The following is a 12,809-nucleotide window of genomic DNA, read 5'->3' on the forward strand; positions in this document are numbered from 1 at the left end:
GAACGGTTTTGTCACTTGAACATAAAAATAAAAAAGCATGAACGGATTCTTTTGCTTGAACGGATTCTTAGCATTAACGGTTTCCTACATTGAACATATAAAAATAATTGAATGAAGGGACTATAATCATGAAAAAATTCCTTCCTTGAACAAAAATTCAACCATGAACATAAAAATTGAAGCAAATTATTCTATGTTTTCAGAGGCATTTGAGAAACTATGCTACAGTGAGAAAACTATTCTAGTAGGAGTATTATTTGTTCAAAGTTTAAATAGTGCATTTCTCAGAAAACCAAAAAATCAAAGAGTAAAATTAAAACATTAACGGTTTCTTGGCATGAACGGTTTCTTGGCATGAAAGGTTTTCTACCTTTAACAAAGATTCAACCATGAACGGATTCTTGGCATTAACGGTTTCCTTCCTTGAACAAAAATTCAACCATGAACGGATTGTTGGTATGAATTGTTTCTACCTTGAACAAAAATACAACCTATGAACGGATTGTTTGTATGAACGGTTTCGTAGCTTGAACATAAAAATAAAAAAGCATGAACGGATTCGTGGCATGAACGAATTCGTGGCATGAACGGATTCTTGGCATTAACGGTTTCCTTCCTTGAACAAAAATACAACCATAACGGATTGTTTGTATGAAACAGTTTTCTACCCGTTCCTAAATACAACCTATGAACGGTTTGTTTGTATGAACGGTTTCGTAGCTTGAACATAAAAATAAAAAGCATGAACGGATTCGTGGCATGAACGAATTCGTGGCATGAACGGAATCTTGGTATGAACTGTTTCCTACCTAAAACAAAAATACAACCATGAACGGATTGTTTGTATGAATAGTTTCATAGCTTGAACATTAAAAAAAACATGAACGGATTCTTCGAATGAACGGATTCTTGGCATTAACGATTTCCTTCCTTGAACAAAAATACAACCATGAACGGATTGTTGGGTATGAACGGTTTCGTCGCTTGAACATAAAAATAAAAGGCATGAGCGGATTCTTGGCATGCACGGATTTTTGGCATTAACGGTTCCTACCTTGTACAATAAAATTAAATCATGAACGGTTTCTTTGCATGAACGGTTTCTTGACACGAACGGTTTCCTACCTTTAACAAAGATTCAACCATGAACGATTCTTGGCATGAACGATTTCCTACCTTGAATATAAAAAAAGCTCAGTGAGAAAACTATGCTAGTATTAAAACTCATTTCTCATGGACAATTGATTATTTTGACATGAACAATTTACTACATCTAACATTTAAAGAATTGTTTTGCAAAAACATGGTAGAGAAAAAATAAAACCATTATAATGAATTCTTAACATGCTTTCCAATTTGGGATAAAACCATTTGAATGATGTCTGGACCACTATCAGTTTCCTATATAGCTATGGCCACTCTAAAACAGTACACTGTTTCATATTCATTACAACAGAAGGAATATGTATGAACCTGAGAAACATGTAGAGAATCAGTAATAAAACTGATTGTACACGCAGTCGGATTGTTATTGTTTTGTTACAATCTGTAAAATTTGTCTATGCCAAAAAAGTTTCCAATTAAATGTCATCACTGGACATGGCCCCCTCGATAGATATTGCATAGACTTTCATTTGAAAGACCATCCCCAGTGAACTGGCGCTGCCCCTGCATTCAACATTAAGAAAAAAAAAATCAGAAAAAAGTATTCCATTGTATCCAAACATACGATGCATTAAAAAAAAAATGAAAACGTCTACTGTTGTGTTAAAAAATAAACATGGCATCTATTTTAGTGTGGTCCGTTTGTCGTTGACAACCCATCGTTATTGCTCGACCATGCGTGCTATAGAATACAGAGGATGTATATATTGATCTGGACCAGCTTAGTTGTCCCGAAACGTTTTCAAGATACATATTTTTACCTCCTTGATGTGACAAATCTGAATAGTGATGTAGTGTTGTGTGTATTAGAGGCCAACCTTTGTAGTTTGACCATGCGTGCTATAAAATAACATGTATCTATAAAATGGAGTGTTATCCGTCCCCGCATTTCAACGAATGGATTCAACTAGATAGTTGCCATGATGTGCCTGACAACTGAATATCACATATTTAGTTCTCGTATAATAATAAATGAGTGGATTAAAGACAGCAAAGTGAGCTACAATTCAATATCTGTTTCATAGTTCATGTTATCTTTGTCAGGCATGAGGAGGGCCAAGTTTGCATCAACAGTTCCTACTATGTGGGGCATGAATTCCACCTATCATCTAGAAGTGTGGAGAATGAAACAACTGGGAACTAGCGGAATGATTCTTGATTCTTTAGCAGGGGAGCAATATAATTTTCTTGTTCAGTATGATATTCACAAAGACTTTCCTATAACGAAGAAAATGTTCTTTGGCCACATGAAAATCAAAACCATAAAACATCCAGCAAAGAATCCCAAAACAAATACTGTATTATGCATCAGCGAAAATATTGTTCCGTTCAACCTCTTCATAGTTTATACACTTCCGTTCAACAATCGTATTTAATCCTTTTCAGGAATTACTTTGTACCCAAAACATATGATAATTGAAAAAAAGAATTCATGACAGCACTAACCGCTAACGCTTTCTTTTCCTGGTTTTCTCAAAGTGTTGATTAGCAACCTTGTTCTGAATACAATAAAACATGTCATATGCTTTCAGCATCCTAAAGTGTGGAACAATTTCCTACAAAAGAATCAGAAAACAGATAAGTGTTAGTTCCAAAAATTCATATTTAAAAAATGTATTTTAGCAGAATAAAAATTGATAAAAAAATAAAATAGATTAGAAAACATATAAATTAGAATAAAAAGAAAAATATTTTAAATAGTTCCCCAACACAGGACTACAGAAGAATAAAACATGCTGGAAAAAAGACGAAGTGCTAACACACACCCTGAAGTTTTGGAAAAGCCGGTTCCAACAAAATCAAAAGCTCAGCCTATAAAAAACGAAGCTAGTCGCATTATTGAGCTACTCATTCTTTTGTGAGCAAAAATTCTATCCAGATAAAATGATTTAAAGAAAACTCAGCTACTGAACTGAGGGAGCAAAACAAGAATCATTGTTACTGGTCTTGATCAGTATAAAAAGAAGAAAAAGATCATATAAACATACTTTCAGTTACTGAGTTTGCAGGAGCATAATTGAATTTAATTTGACATATGATCATAAAAAAAGACGTCCGACTCCTACTGGGCCTATATTACGCGAGAAAATTCCAAGAAAATGAAGGAAATGATGCATTCAAAAGTTTGCCTATATACTGGAAAAAAGAAGACTAAATGCTTGTGCGTATAAAAACAGATTGTGTCTAATTAGGAAATGTGTTGCCGAACTATATAAAATATTTCTTTTTTACTCTAAATTATATAGGAAACTATATAAAAGGAAGTTTGCGTCATAAGTTCATGTATAAAAACTATTATAATAAATGACAAATTGATAGAATAGGTGAACGTGTACTTTGGTGAAAGATTTCATAAATTTTCCATGCCAATTTTCCGCATAGAGCATCGTGTAGATTCCGCTTTCATGCCTACAAATAATAAAAGTAAATGAGTCAGGAATCAGGAAACTTAAAACAAATCTGGATTTGGAAGAAAAAACATTATGGATACATGTGTAAGGACCAGGGAAATATGTAAGCAGAAGAAAACTCACATCAGTGCACTACAGGTGTAATTTTGGGACTTTGGTTTCTTGAACTTTTCAATATCCTTCCCAATAATGTTGAGTTCTTTGCAGACTGTATTCAGATTACATGCCTACATATGTAAAAAAGAAGGAATATTAAATGGATAGTTAAAAATAACTTGCAAAAATTATTATACATGGAAAACATTTTTAAAAAATGTGAGGAAAATGTACCATATTCCTCATCAATTCATCTTGGTTTTCTTTTGCTGTTGAAGAAGTAGGATCGAAGAAATTCATTGTCTCATAAAGTGGATTAACAGCTACTAGAACCCATTTTTTGGAATCAACTCTTGGGAAGTGCAACTGCATCATAATAATAAAAAAGAAAAAAAATAAAGAAAATAAGTGAAGTCATGTGTCATATGAAAAGGAACATGTTCAAAGTTTTGGAAAAGGTTCATTACGATGTCCATTGTTGAAATGTCAAATCCTAAATAATTGATGACCCATCTGAATTCTCGGATAACGAAATCCTTGTCAAATGCACTTGGATCTTGCATCAACATGTCCTGTGTTTGAATAAAAAAAATGGGTAGGTAAGTGATTGAATACATATCAGATAGATGAATGTATGAAAAAACCTGGAAAAAAAAGTTGGGTTAGTAGCTCACAGTGAATTGAGGCGCAAACATGAACTTTTTCAGATATGGTTTCGACAATGCATCATATCTAGCTTGGTCGTTGTAGATTTGAGCATACACTGACATAGTATCTCCATTTACATCACCATTGGCTTTAAATGAGTTGAAGAAATTGGTATATGTTACAGAGTAACGACCAATCTCGACTACAATTGGACTGTCAGATAGAAAACAAAAAGGAAAACACCAGGAAAAAGAAAGTTACTAGATTAAAGTGTAGTGACTTCTTCGGAAAAACAACAAGTAAAAAAGAGAGAAAACAAATGGTAAAACATGTATAGATAGGCTTACGAAGGATTTGCTTTCTTGAATCTGTTCCTTCTCAGATGATCATTATGGAAAGATAGAATGTAGGAATCTATAATTATATCTGACATGACCTTCTCAGGAGATGTTGCTTTCGCAGCTCTCTTTTTCCTATTCCTCTTGTCGAAACTGCTATGATCGGTTTCAGTTGGAGGGAATAAGTTCAGGAAGTTGTTTGCATTCCCTAATGGAAAAAAATAAAGAAAATATCATATAAATTGAAAAAACTAAAAATGTATAGATAATGAAAAAAGAACCAAAATGGATGTCTTATATAAAATGTATAGATAAGAAACCATTCATATTTAAAAAAATGTTACCTGCAGATGGTTCCACTGCTCTGATGACAGTAGGTTGGTTGGAAGACATGGAAAATCCTACTCCATCATCAAATTCATTACTTGCAGTGCCTGTGTGTTAATAAATTATTAGCATGCTGATATGCATCCTCTAACCATATATAAAAAATATAGAAAACATACTCCCTTTGAAGGTAAAAAATTGAATACTTAATACATGCCAAGGGTGGACAGTACTTAATACATACCTAGGGTGGACAGTACTGGAGTATCTGAGTAGGTTTTTGAAACAAATCCTTCAGCTATCTCTTCTACTGAGCTATCAGAAACTTGAGCGTAAGAGATAGCAATGTTGAGTAATCCATCACCAATATCATGAATTCCTCCAATGTTCCTTGCTGTGAGCCCATTGTTTGAAGACATCTCAAAAAAGTCATATACGAGGAGAAACAAATCTTGTATAATTTATTTTAACACAGTAAGAAAGTTTCTACTTTAATACATTTGAACACAAACTTGCAAAACATACAAAAAAAGACTTGTAAAAAAGAAAAATGATGTTCTTAACTATTAAGATGAAAAGAAGCAAATAAGCATTAGAGAAAAAGAAGCAATGAATAATCCGTAAGCATAACAATTCATACCTTCATTATAGTTCTCGCCAAGTCCAATTATATCTTGTTCAACAGCTCTGTCGAAACTCCTAATCTGAGCAGAATCAGAATCAGCAGAATATAACCAATCCTCACCCTCAATGGTGTGGGACCCAAGACTATCAACTTCAACTTGTGGATCAGAGATATAAATCTGGAAAGAACAAAAAAGATATAAATTAGGATTTCATTTTTTTGCAATAAGTAAATTAGGAACCCTGTAATTTAAAAAAAGAAAGATACAAAAAAAAGAATTGGGGACATACTGGTGTGCTGAACATTGTGTCTTGAACATTGTGAACAACGTCTTCATCAGTAGGTTCTACAAGATCTGTTGTAATATCATCAACCACTGCAACAACTGAATCAGGTTCTACTACAACTGGAATAATTGCTAACGCATCATTATATGGAGTAAGAGAGATGTCCCGATGCTGCATAAAAATATGAACTTAGTTAACAACATATGTTGAAAAAAAATAGGATGGAAACAAGGAAATTAATTGGAAAAATAATGATTCAACAACCAAACACGTACTGGTAGGACTCCATATGATTTTTCTGAAATCATGTTACGGTCTGATTTCACTACATGAAGAAAGTCTTCATTCTTTATATGTGACATTCTAGGCAGATGATAATCAAGAGGACCAACGGTGCCATCAAAATCAAGGAAATCCATGTATACAATCTAGGCAAACGACAACAAAAAGAAGAGGAGACATAAGAAGATTATAGTAAGATATTTACAAATATTATTAAATAAGATACGGAATGCAAAATTAGCACTTACTGCAATCAAAGGTAAACAGCCACCGATCCATAATATCCTGTTTGAATTACTTTGGTCTTGCAGAACCTTTGTTTTCCAAGAATTCATCTCATTCCACAGATTGTTCAGGCAGAGGGAGGCAAAATCAAGATTATATACTTCTTTGATGTCGCTGTCTCTCAGAGAGAAGAGATATTTGGGGTTCACAAAGTTGTATGTTGAAGGGCACAGAACTGTTGTGATGAATAAAAGCAAGAAGCTCCTAATGAAAACAACCTCATTGTTAGAACCAAGCAACACAGATTCCACGTTCAGCACAGATATTTTCTTCTTCCCTTGGAGGTACTGATCACATATCTCATCAACCTCTCTGTTTATTTCAGGATCGGAGCTTTCCAACAGAAATTGCTTGGTCCCACCTGGAAAACCGAAAACCTTGTCTACCATTTCCTTGTTGAAGTGAATAGATTTGTTCTCGTGCTGAAAGTACTTCGATCCATCATTAGAAGTTTTGCTAACAAGCCACTCAAGAAGATGCATAGGAATCATTAAGTGATCGGGTAGCATAGCCAGATTATCCAAATTATACTTGGAAATGAAGGATCTCTGGATTGGATTGAATTTCTTCACTATTTTCATGAATCTGAGCGTAGAAAACCTAGATTGTATGCTAGGTTTGCATGGTTGAACAACATCAAGAACATTGACTACAAAAAAGAAAAATAGAAACAAAAGAAACAACAAAAATATTAGCTAAAAAGTATAGAAAAAGCTGGTATGGACAATCAGAAAAAAGAGTCCTGGACTTACCAAAAAAAAAAAATTTGCATAAAATATTCTACATGTAATACAGAAAATCATTAAAAAGGAGAAGTGTAATTTTCGCATGGGTTTCTCTACTGTATGAACCATGCATCGTAATGACTTACTTGAGCGAACTGAATCTAAAGAATAATACTAAAAACAGAAGAGAAATGCACATGTGATTTCGTATGAACCAAACTAAATAATCATAGGTTAGTTTCAAAAAATCAAACACGTATTCAGCACAAACAGTAAGAGGTGTGGACGACCTGTTAAAATTAACATGGAAATTGGAATTTAGCAAGTAACGAAAACTACCCCAAAAAAGAAGTTGGTGTTCCAGGTCTATATAGTTTTCAAGATGAATAAAACTATACCATGTCGTTCCTAACCATAGCATTTCATAATAAAAAAGTTCTGATTCTAGATGCCATTCCTGAGAAAGCTGCATCATGCTATTCCTAACCATAACAAATCCATCTTCAAAAGCAGAAAACAACTAGATACATTTTAGTCCTAACCATAGCAAAATCCAAATTCAAAACAGATCAAACCTATACGTAAGATACCACCGGTGATGCTAAAGAAAACTACCACGTGCACTAGAAATGGATTTGCCATGGGCGCAAGATACTGGACAGTAGCTGTCCACGCAAAAAGTCTAGGGAAAATCTAGAGCGATGAAGGACGACGAAAGTTGGGGGAGAAGGGGAACACGTTCCTTCTTTTTAAGTAGTAGAGACTAGTAACTAGTAAATATGCCCGTGCGTTGCCACGGGTAACGATGTATATAAGCTAACAAAAATATTATTAAAATATGAAATTCACATAACAAAGCTATCGGATGCATGATGAGCCTTGTCCTTTTTCAATATTATGTTTGAGACCGTCACTCGAGCGAAGCTCAACCACTAAGTGCTCCGTTATGAGTCGGTCCAATAAACACATCATTTGGTAAAATATTTTTAAGATAATTTATATTTGTGTCATCGAAATGCACATATCGAACTAATCAAATTAATTAACTATTTAGCAACTGTACTCCAACAAGGTAAAAAAAATCAGAAAAATGTTAGAAGAGAAAACGAAAAACTAAAATGATGAATACACATGTATGGCAACCTTCTAGAATCTGGAAGAAATGTGGATAGTTTCGTTGCTAAATAGCATTTCTTTTTGTGTGTTCAAAATGCATAATATCTATTTAAATCGGGTGATACATATATTTAAGAGAATATGTGCAGTTTTATTTTACATCTCATCCTCACAACATATTGGATACACATTTTCTTACAGCACATATTTCTTCTGGCAAAGAACTTCAATGGAATCACCTTTGTCCACACTATGGCTCAACTCTAATCATCGGCTCATCCTTATGTGTACATGTGTCCATAAAGAATGCAAGAAAAAAAACTTCAATGAAACCACCTTTGTCCACACGCTCAACTCTAATCATTGACTCATATGTATGTTCACATGTGTCCATAAAGAATGCAAGAAAGTGAGCATTTAGCGATAAAGAGAAAAACAGTTATATTTTTTGACTAATCAAGATATGCATTCTTTGAATTTCTAAATCATCGAACGACACTACGTATAAAAACCTAACATATAAATTTTACATTATCTTCAGGCACATGCTTTTAGCTTACCTACCGATCTAATTGATGCCTGCAAATATCTGCATTTGCTTGGGTGTGAGGACGCCACTATCACAATAAAGTCATCCAATCAAGGATTAAACAAACCTCAAATCTCCTTGATGCATGCAAAAAACTTGGTGGCACTCGTTCTTTCCATGCAATTCGTCATGTCCCCTTTGTTGCGACCTGACGCACCGCATCGACTGCTCCCATTAAGGCATTCCTAGATTTCTGGAAGAAGTCCAAAGAACCACCCTGGGACTTATCCTTCTTCGATGATTTAACTTTGACCTCTACTTCCTCCATGGGTTGCTCTGGCATGACCGGTGTCTCTAGCTGAGCTGACTCAACCTGGCCATCCATTCGGAATACTTTCAGAACCTCCCTTGTATGAGCATCCATGTGGCACATCATTTCAATAAAAATGGTAAAAACAGTACCTCGCAAAGACAGTAATCTAAACATAACATTTCTAAAGGCATCATACCAGAGAACAAATGTCATGCTGGTCACGGTCCAGACTTTCGATCCAGAATGATCGGCGAGAATGTATTTCACATCAGATGCAAGGAGAGAGCATACATTACCAACTGTGCAATCACTACAACAGGGCAGAGCTTTTGTAACACCATCTTGTGTTACCACAGGTCCAAAACAGTGTTACTAAGCCATCTAGTAACATATTTTGATATGTGTTCCATTAGATCGTGTTACTAAGTGGTGTCCCCAGTCACACATAATAATTGTTACCATATGTTCGATATTGTGTTACAATTTATAATATAGTAACATGCAAATTTTGTGTTACTAAGTGGGCCAGTAACACATTTTTCTAACTATAGTAACATCGGCAATAACATATTTTCGTAGACGTTGAACATTTGTGGTAACATATTTCTGCAACTGTAGTAACATAACCACTAACATTATTTTTTAGCTTCATAGCACAATTAGTAAGATAATATCCATATTTTGTAACACTACGATTTATACCCTGGTAACACATTTTATAACTATGGTAACACCAACATTACAACTACAATATTAGTATTGCAACATACTATATTTATTTATTATTACTATCAAAAAATAGGTAACAAAATATTATGTTAAGCTATACAGAGCTTCAGTCACACGATATTTTTTTATTACAAGTCCAAAATATTTAATAGCAAAGAAAATAAAGCACGACACCACTAAAATAGCATCTTTACATTTAAATTATTTGGAACACACTGAAAAAAATACATTCGTCAATATATCGTTATGTTGCTACTTCTAGTCTTCCATATCGTGAGGGCGCCCTCGGCCCAGACCTCTCCTGCACCACATGTGGACACGTCCAGCCATCTTCCTGCGCCACACCACGCAGACACGCCTAGCTGGCAACCACCTTTCCTACAGCAATGAAATCAAAACTTAGTATACGGCGAGCACTGAGAGGACTATCTGACATTAGAACGTTGGCAAGTTATTTTACATATCTGAATGCTGGTTTAAGCTTTCTGACTGTATGATCAACTTCCTGTGACGAATTAGGATCACACTCAATGCCATTACTTGCCAGCTAGAGAGAACAAGTTTCAATCATTTGTATTTTCAGTAAAGCAACAGTTGAGTTGCATGAGTATGACAGAAACAACAAAATAACTGCAGCAAACCAACCAAGCCCCAGTAGCTGTCTAACCACTGAGCATGACATAGTCAGTGCCATCAAGAACTGCGTTGGCAACATCGGTCACTTCTGCTCAAGTAGGGCGAGGAGATTTGATCATAGACTCCAGCATCTGGGTTGCAGTCACCACTGGCTTGCCCTGAATGTTGAACCTGAAAATCATTGCCTTATGTGCATAAAAGATCTTCTCTACAGGAATTTCCATTACCAGATCACCTCTTGCCACCATAAAAGCATAAGACTGTGCCAGGATATCGTCAAAGTTAGCTACTCCCTTATAGGTTCTCAACCTGCACATTCAAGTACAATACTCAAAAAGAGAGTGGCATACCTTTGACATCTGTATAATTGACTTTGCATGCTCCCCACCCCAAGTACCTTCCTGACCTCCACAATGAGTCAAATGCAAGATCTGTAACTCTGTAGATCTTCCCCAGAGCAATAAAGCAATGAACATCTATACAACCAACAGAATAATGGGTTTATGGTTGATCCTCATCTGTAACACAAATGATGGAAGTACTGATCCTTCAAAATATATGTACCTTCAGAAATTACTTGGTGACAGACTTTCCCATGACAATGTTCTTGCCAAAGCACAACACCGTGCTGCAGTTCCTCAGCACAGGACATAAACAAACTGTACCATGTGGCGACATAATCACATTGCCTCTCTTTGGATGTTAGTCCCAAGGTACCTAGGGTTGCCACACTGGGCTTGTAAAGTTCAACTGCCAAACTCATGTCATGATGTGCCTGGCAGATTAACAAACCAAATAAGATTTAATCGTGAATCACTGAGATTAAGAAACAGAAGGTAAAATGGGAAACTCCAAGATCAATTCACATATTCTATACTGAAGAAGCGAAATGCAAATCAAATCTGGAAGTCAAAAGACAAGATAAGGTCTTTTATGTAAAACAATGTAAGCACTTCCCTATCTAAACATTTGCATATTGCACTATAAAATGGCTACGCATAAACTGTACACTGTTACTCATGAATGTGGTGTACTTCTGGACTTGTGGTTGTTACAGTCTAAACAGTTCCATTTATGCTAAAATCTAAATGTGTGACTGAGTTGTAGTAGGAACCAGCCATGCCTAAAAGGAAAAAAAACAAACGCTGTAATGATTATGCCACTGAGTTGTAGTTTGGTGAAAGTTAAATCACAAAGAACAAGGACGCCATGTATATAGGGACGGACGGAACATTATTCCAGTTTTAGCATAATATTCATAAGATATCACACAAGGGTGTTTGGATATGAACATAACAAAAAGCAGAGTAGTGAATATCCATATCAATCTATCTTAATGTTAAGTAATTCCTAAATGAAGAGTAATGTACTGATACCTTCAGTAGGCCAATCGTCATATTCAGGAAACAAACTTCCTGAATGTATCGCTTCATTACCTAGTTCATCTCTCGAGGTAGGAGTTGGCAGATCGACTTCGGATTTTCTCACAGCTGCCCCATTTTGCTCTGCTACTGCTTTTGATGGCGCAATATCCTCACTTTGAGCAGCCTCAGCATACAATGTAACCCATAAACAATGTCATGTGTTGAGCAAACGTCGTTGGATCTGAAATGTGCGGGTTAGATCAATCTCTTCCTCCCGGTCGATCCGTCCCTACTACCACGGCAGCCAGCAGCAGCTCTAGGGTTAGCGTGGCGGCGAGCTCCTACCGTGTCGCCGGCGCGGCTCTTCCTTTCCTCCGGCGAGTCCGCTTGGTTCCGCTCATCCTTCGTGATCCCCCGACCCCTCTCCGGACCGGCGACTCCATCCATAGGTATATTCTGATTTGGTACCGCCCTGTTAAGAATCGATGGTGTCGGTCGTCGTTTCCCAGAAAACAATGTACAACTTCCTGAGGATCTTAATCCAACTACTCCTTTTTGATAAAATTTCAATTTTCACCTGACGGCGTTGCCTGCATATATAGCTGTAGTTCCTTTTCTTCACTCAGATTAGTAGCCTGTAACTTACTCGATACTACTCCGTAGTTTGCTGCCAAATTCTGTTATCTTCACTCAGACTAGTCGGCATGATTCATGATCTTAGTTAATTAACCAGTTCCAATCCTGATCCAGCTACCCCCGTTACAAAATTTCAGTTTTTTCACATGATGTGAATCCTCAGTATACAACTGTAGTTTCTATTCTTCAATCAGCCAGACTAGTAATCTGTAATGTACTGGGATACTGCCTGTTACTTTTTCACCAAGTTCTGTTATCTGTTTTGTCCTAGAACAGAGTTGAGTCGGTAGGGATTCAG

The 12,809-nt window shown here is 35.9% G+C and overlaps 1 protein-coding gene and 1 long non-coding RNA gene across 2 annotated transcripts; both read right to left on the bottom strand.

Moving 5' to 3' along the window:
- Positions 1-1,332: 1,332 nt before the first annotated feature.
- On the bottom strand, positions 1,333-2,722 carry LOC124670590. Its single transcript, XR_006992576.1, has 2 exons — positions 2,611-2,722; positions 1,333-1,668 (listed from the first exon to the last, which is right to left on the bottom strand). It is a non-coding gene; the product is annotated as an uncharacterized LOC124670590 (long non-coding RNA).
- A 972-nt stretch (positions 2,723-3,694) lies between these two features.
- On the bottom strand, positions 3,695-12,322 carry LOC124671030. The gene is made up of 19 exons (XM_047207472.1): positions 12,221-12,322; positions 11,229-11,286; positions 11,089-11,139; positions 10,909-10,987; positions 10,658-10,820; positions 10,521-10,544; positions 10,336-10,422; positions 10,172-10,253; positions 6,427-7,112; positions 6,172-6,324; positions 5,900-6,067; positions 5,625-5,787; positions 5,229-5,378; positions 5,002-5,091; positions 4,667-4,865; positions 4,346-4,532; positions 4,139-4,243; positions 3,906-4,037; positions 3,695-3,802 (listed from the first exon to the last, which is right to left on the bottom strand). The coding sequence occupies exons 1-19, from the start codon at positions 12,320-12,322 to the stop codon at positions 3,695-3,697; spliced, it is 2,787 nt and encodes a 928-aa protein (XP_047063428.1).
- Between the last annotated feature and the right edge of the window lie 487 nt (positions 12,323-12,809).

This window comes from Lolium rigidum, chromosome 7 (genome assembly GCF_022539505.1).
Source record: "Lolium rigidum isolate FL_2022 chromosome 7, APGP_CSIRO_Lrig_0.1, whole genome shotgun sequence".
Lineage (NCBI taxonomy): Eukaryota > Viridiplantae > Streptophyta > Magnoliopsida > Poales > Poaceae > Lolium > Lolium rigidum.

Excerpts from the sequence above, each read along its gene's own strand:
- LOC124671030 (XM_047207472.1), bottom strand. The coding sequence starts at position 12,322 with ATGGATGGAGTCGCCGGTCCGGAGAGGGGTCGGGGGATCACGAAGGAT. Across the intron at positions 11,287-12,220 it reads AGAGCCGCGCCGGCGACACG|GCACATCATGACATGAGTTT; the intron begins GTAGGAGCTCGC and ends TTAATCTGCCAG. Across the intron at positions 11,140-11,228 it reads GCCCAGTGTGGCAACCCTAG|CACGGTGTTGTGCTTTGGCA; the intron begins GTACCTTGGGAC and ends GAGGAACTGCAG.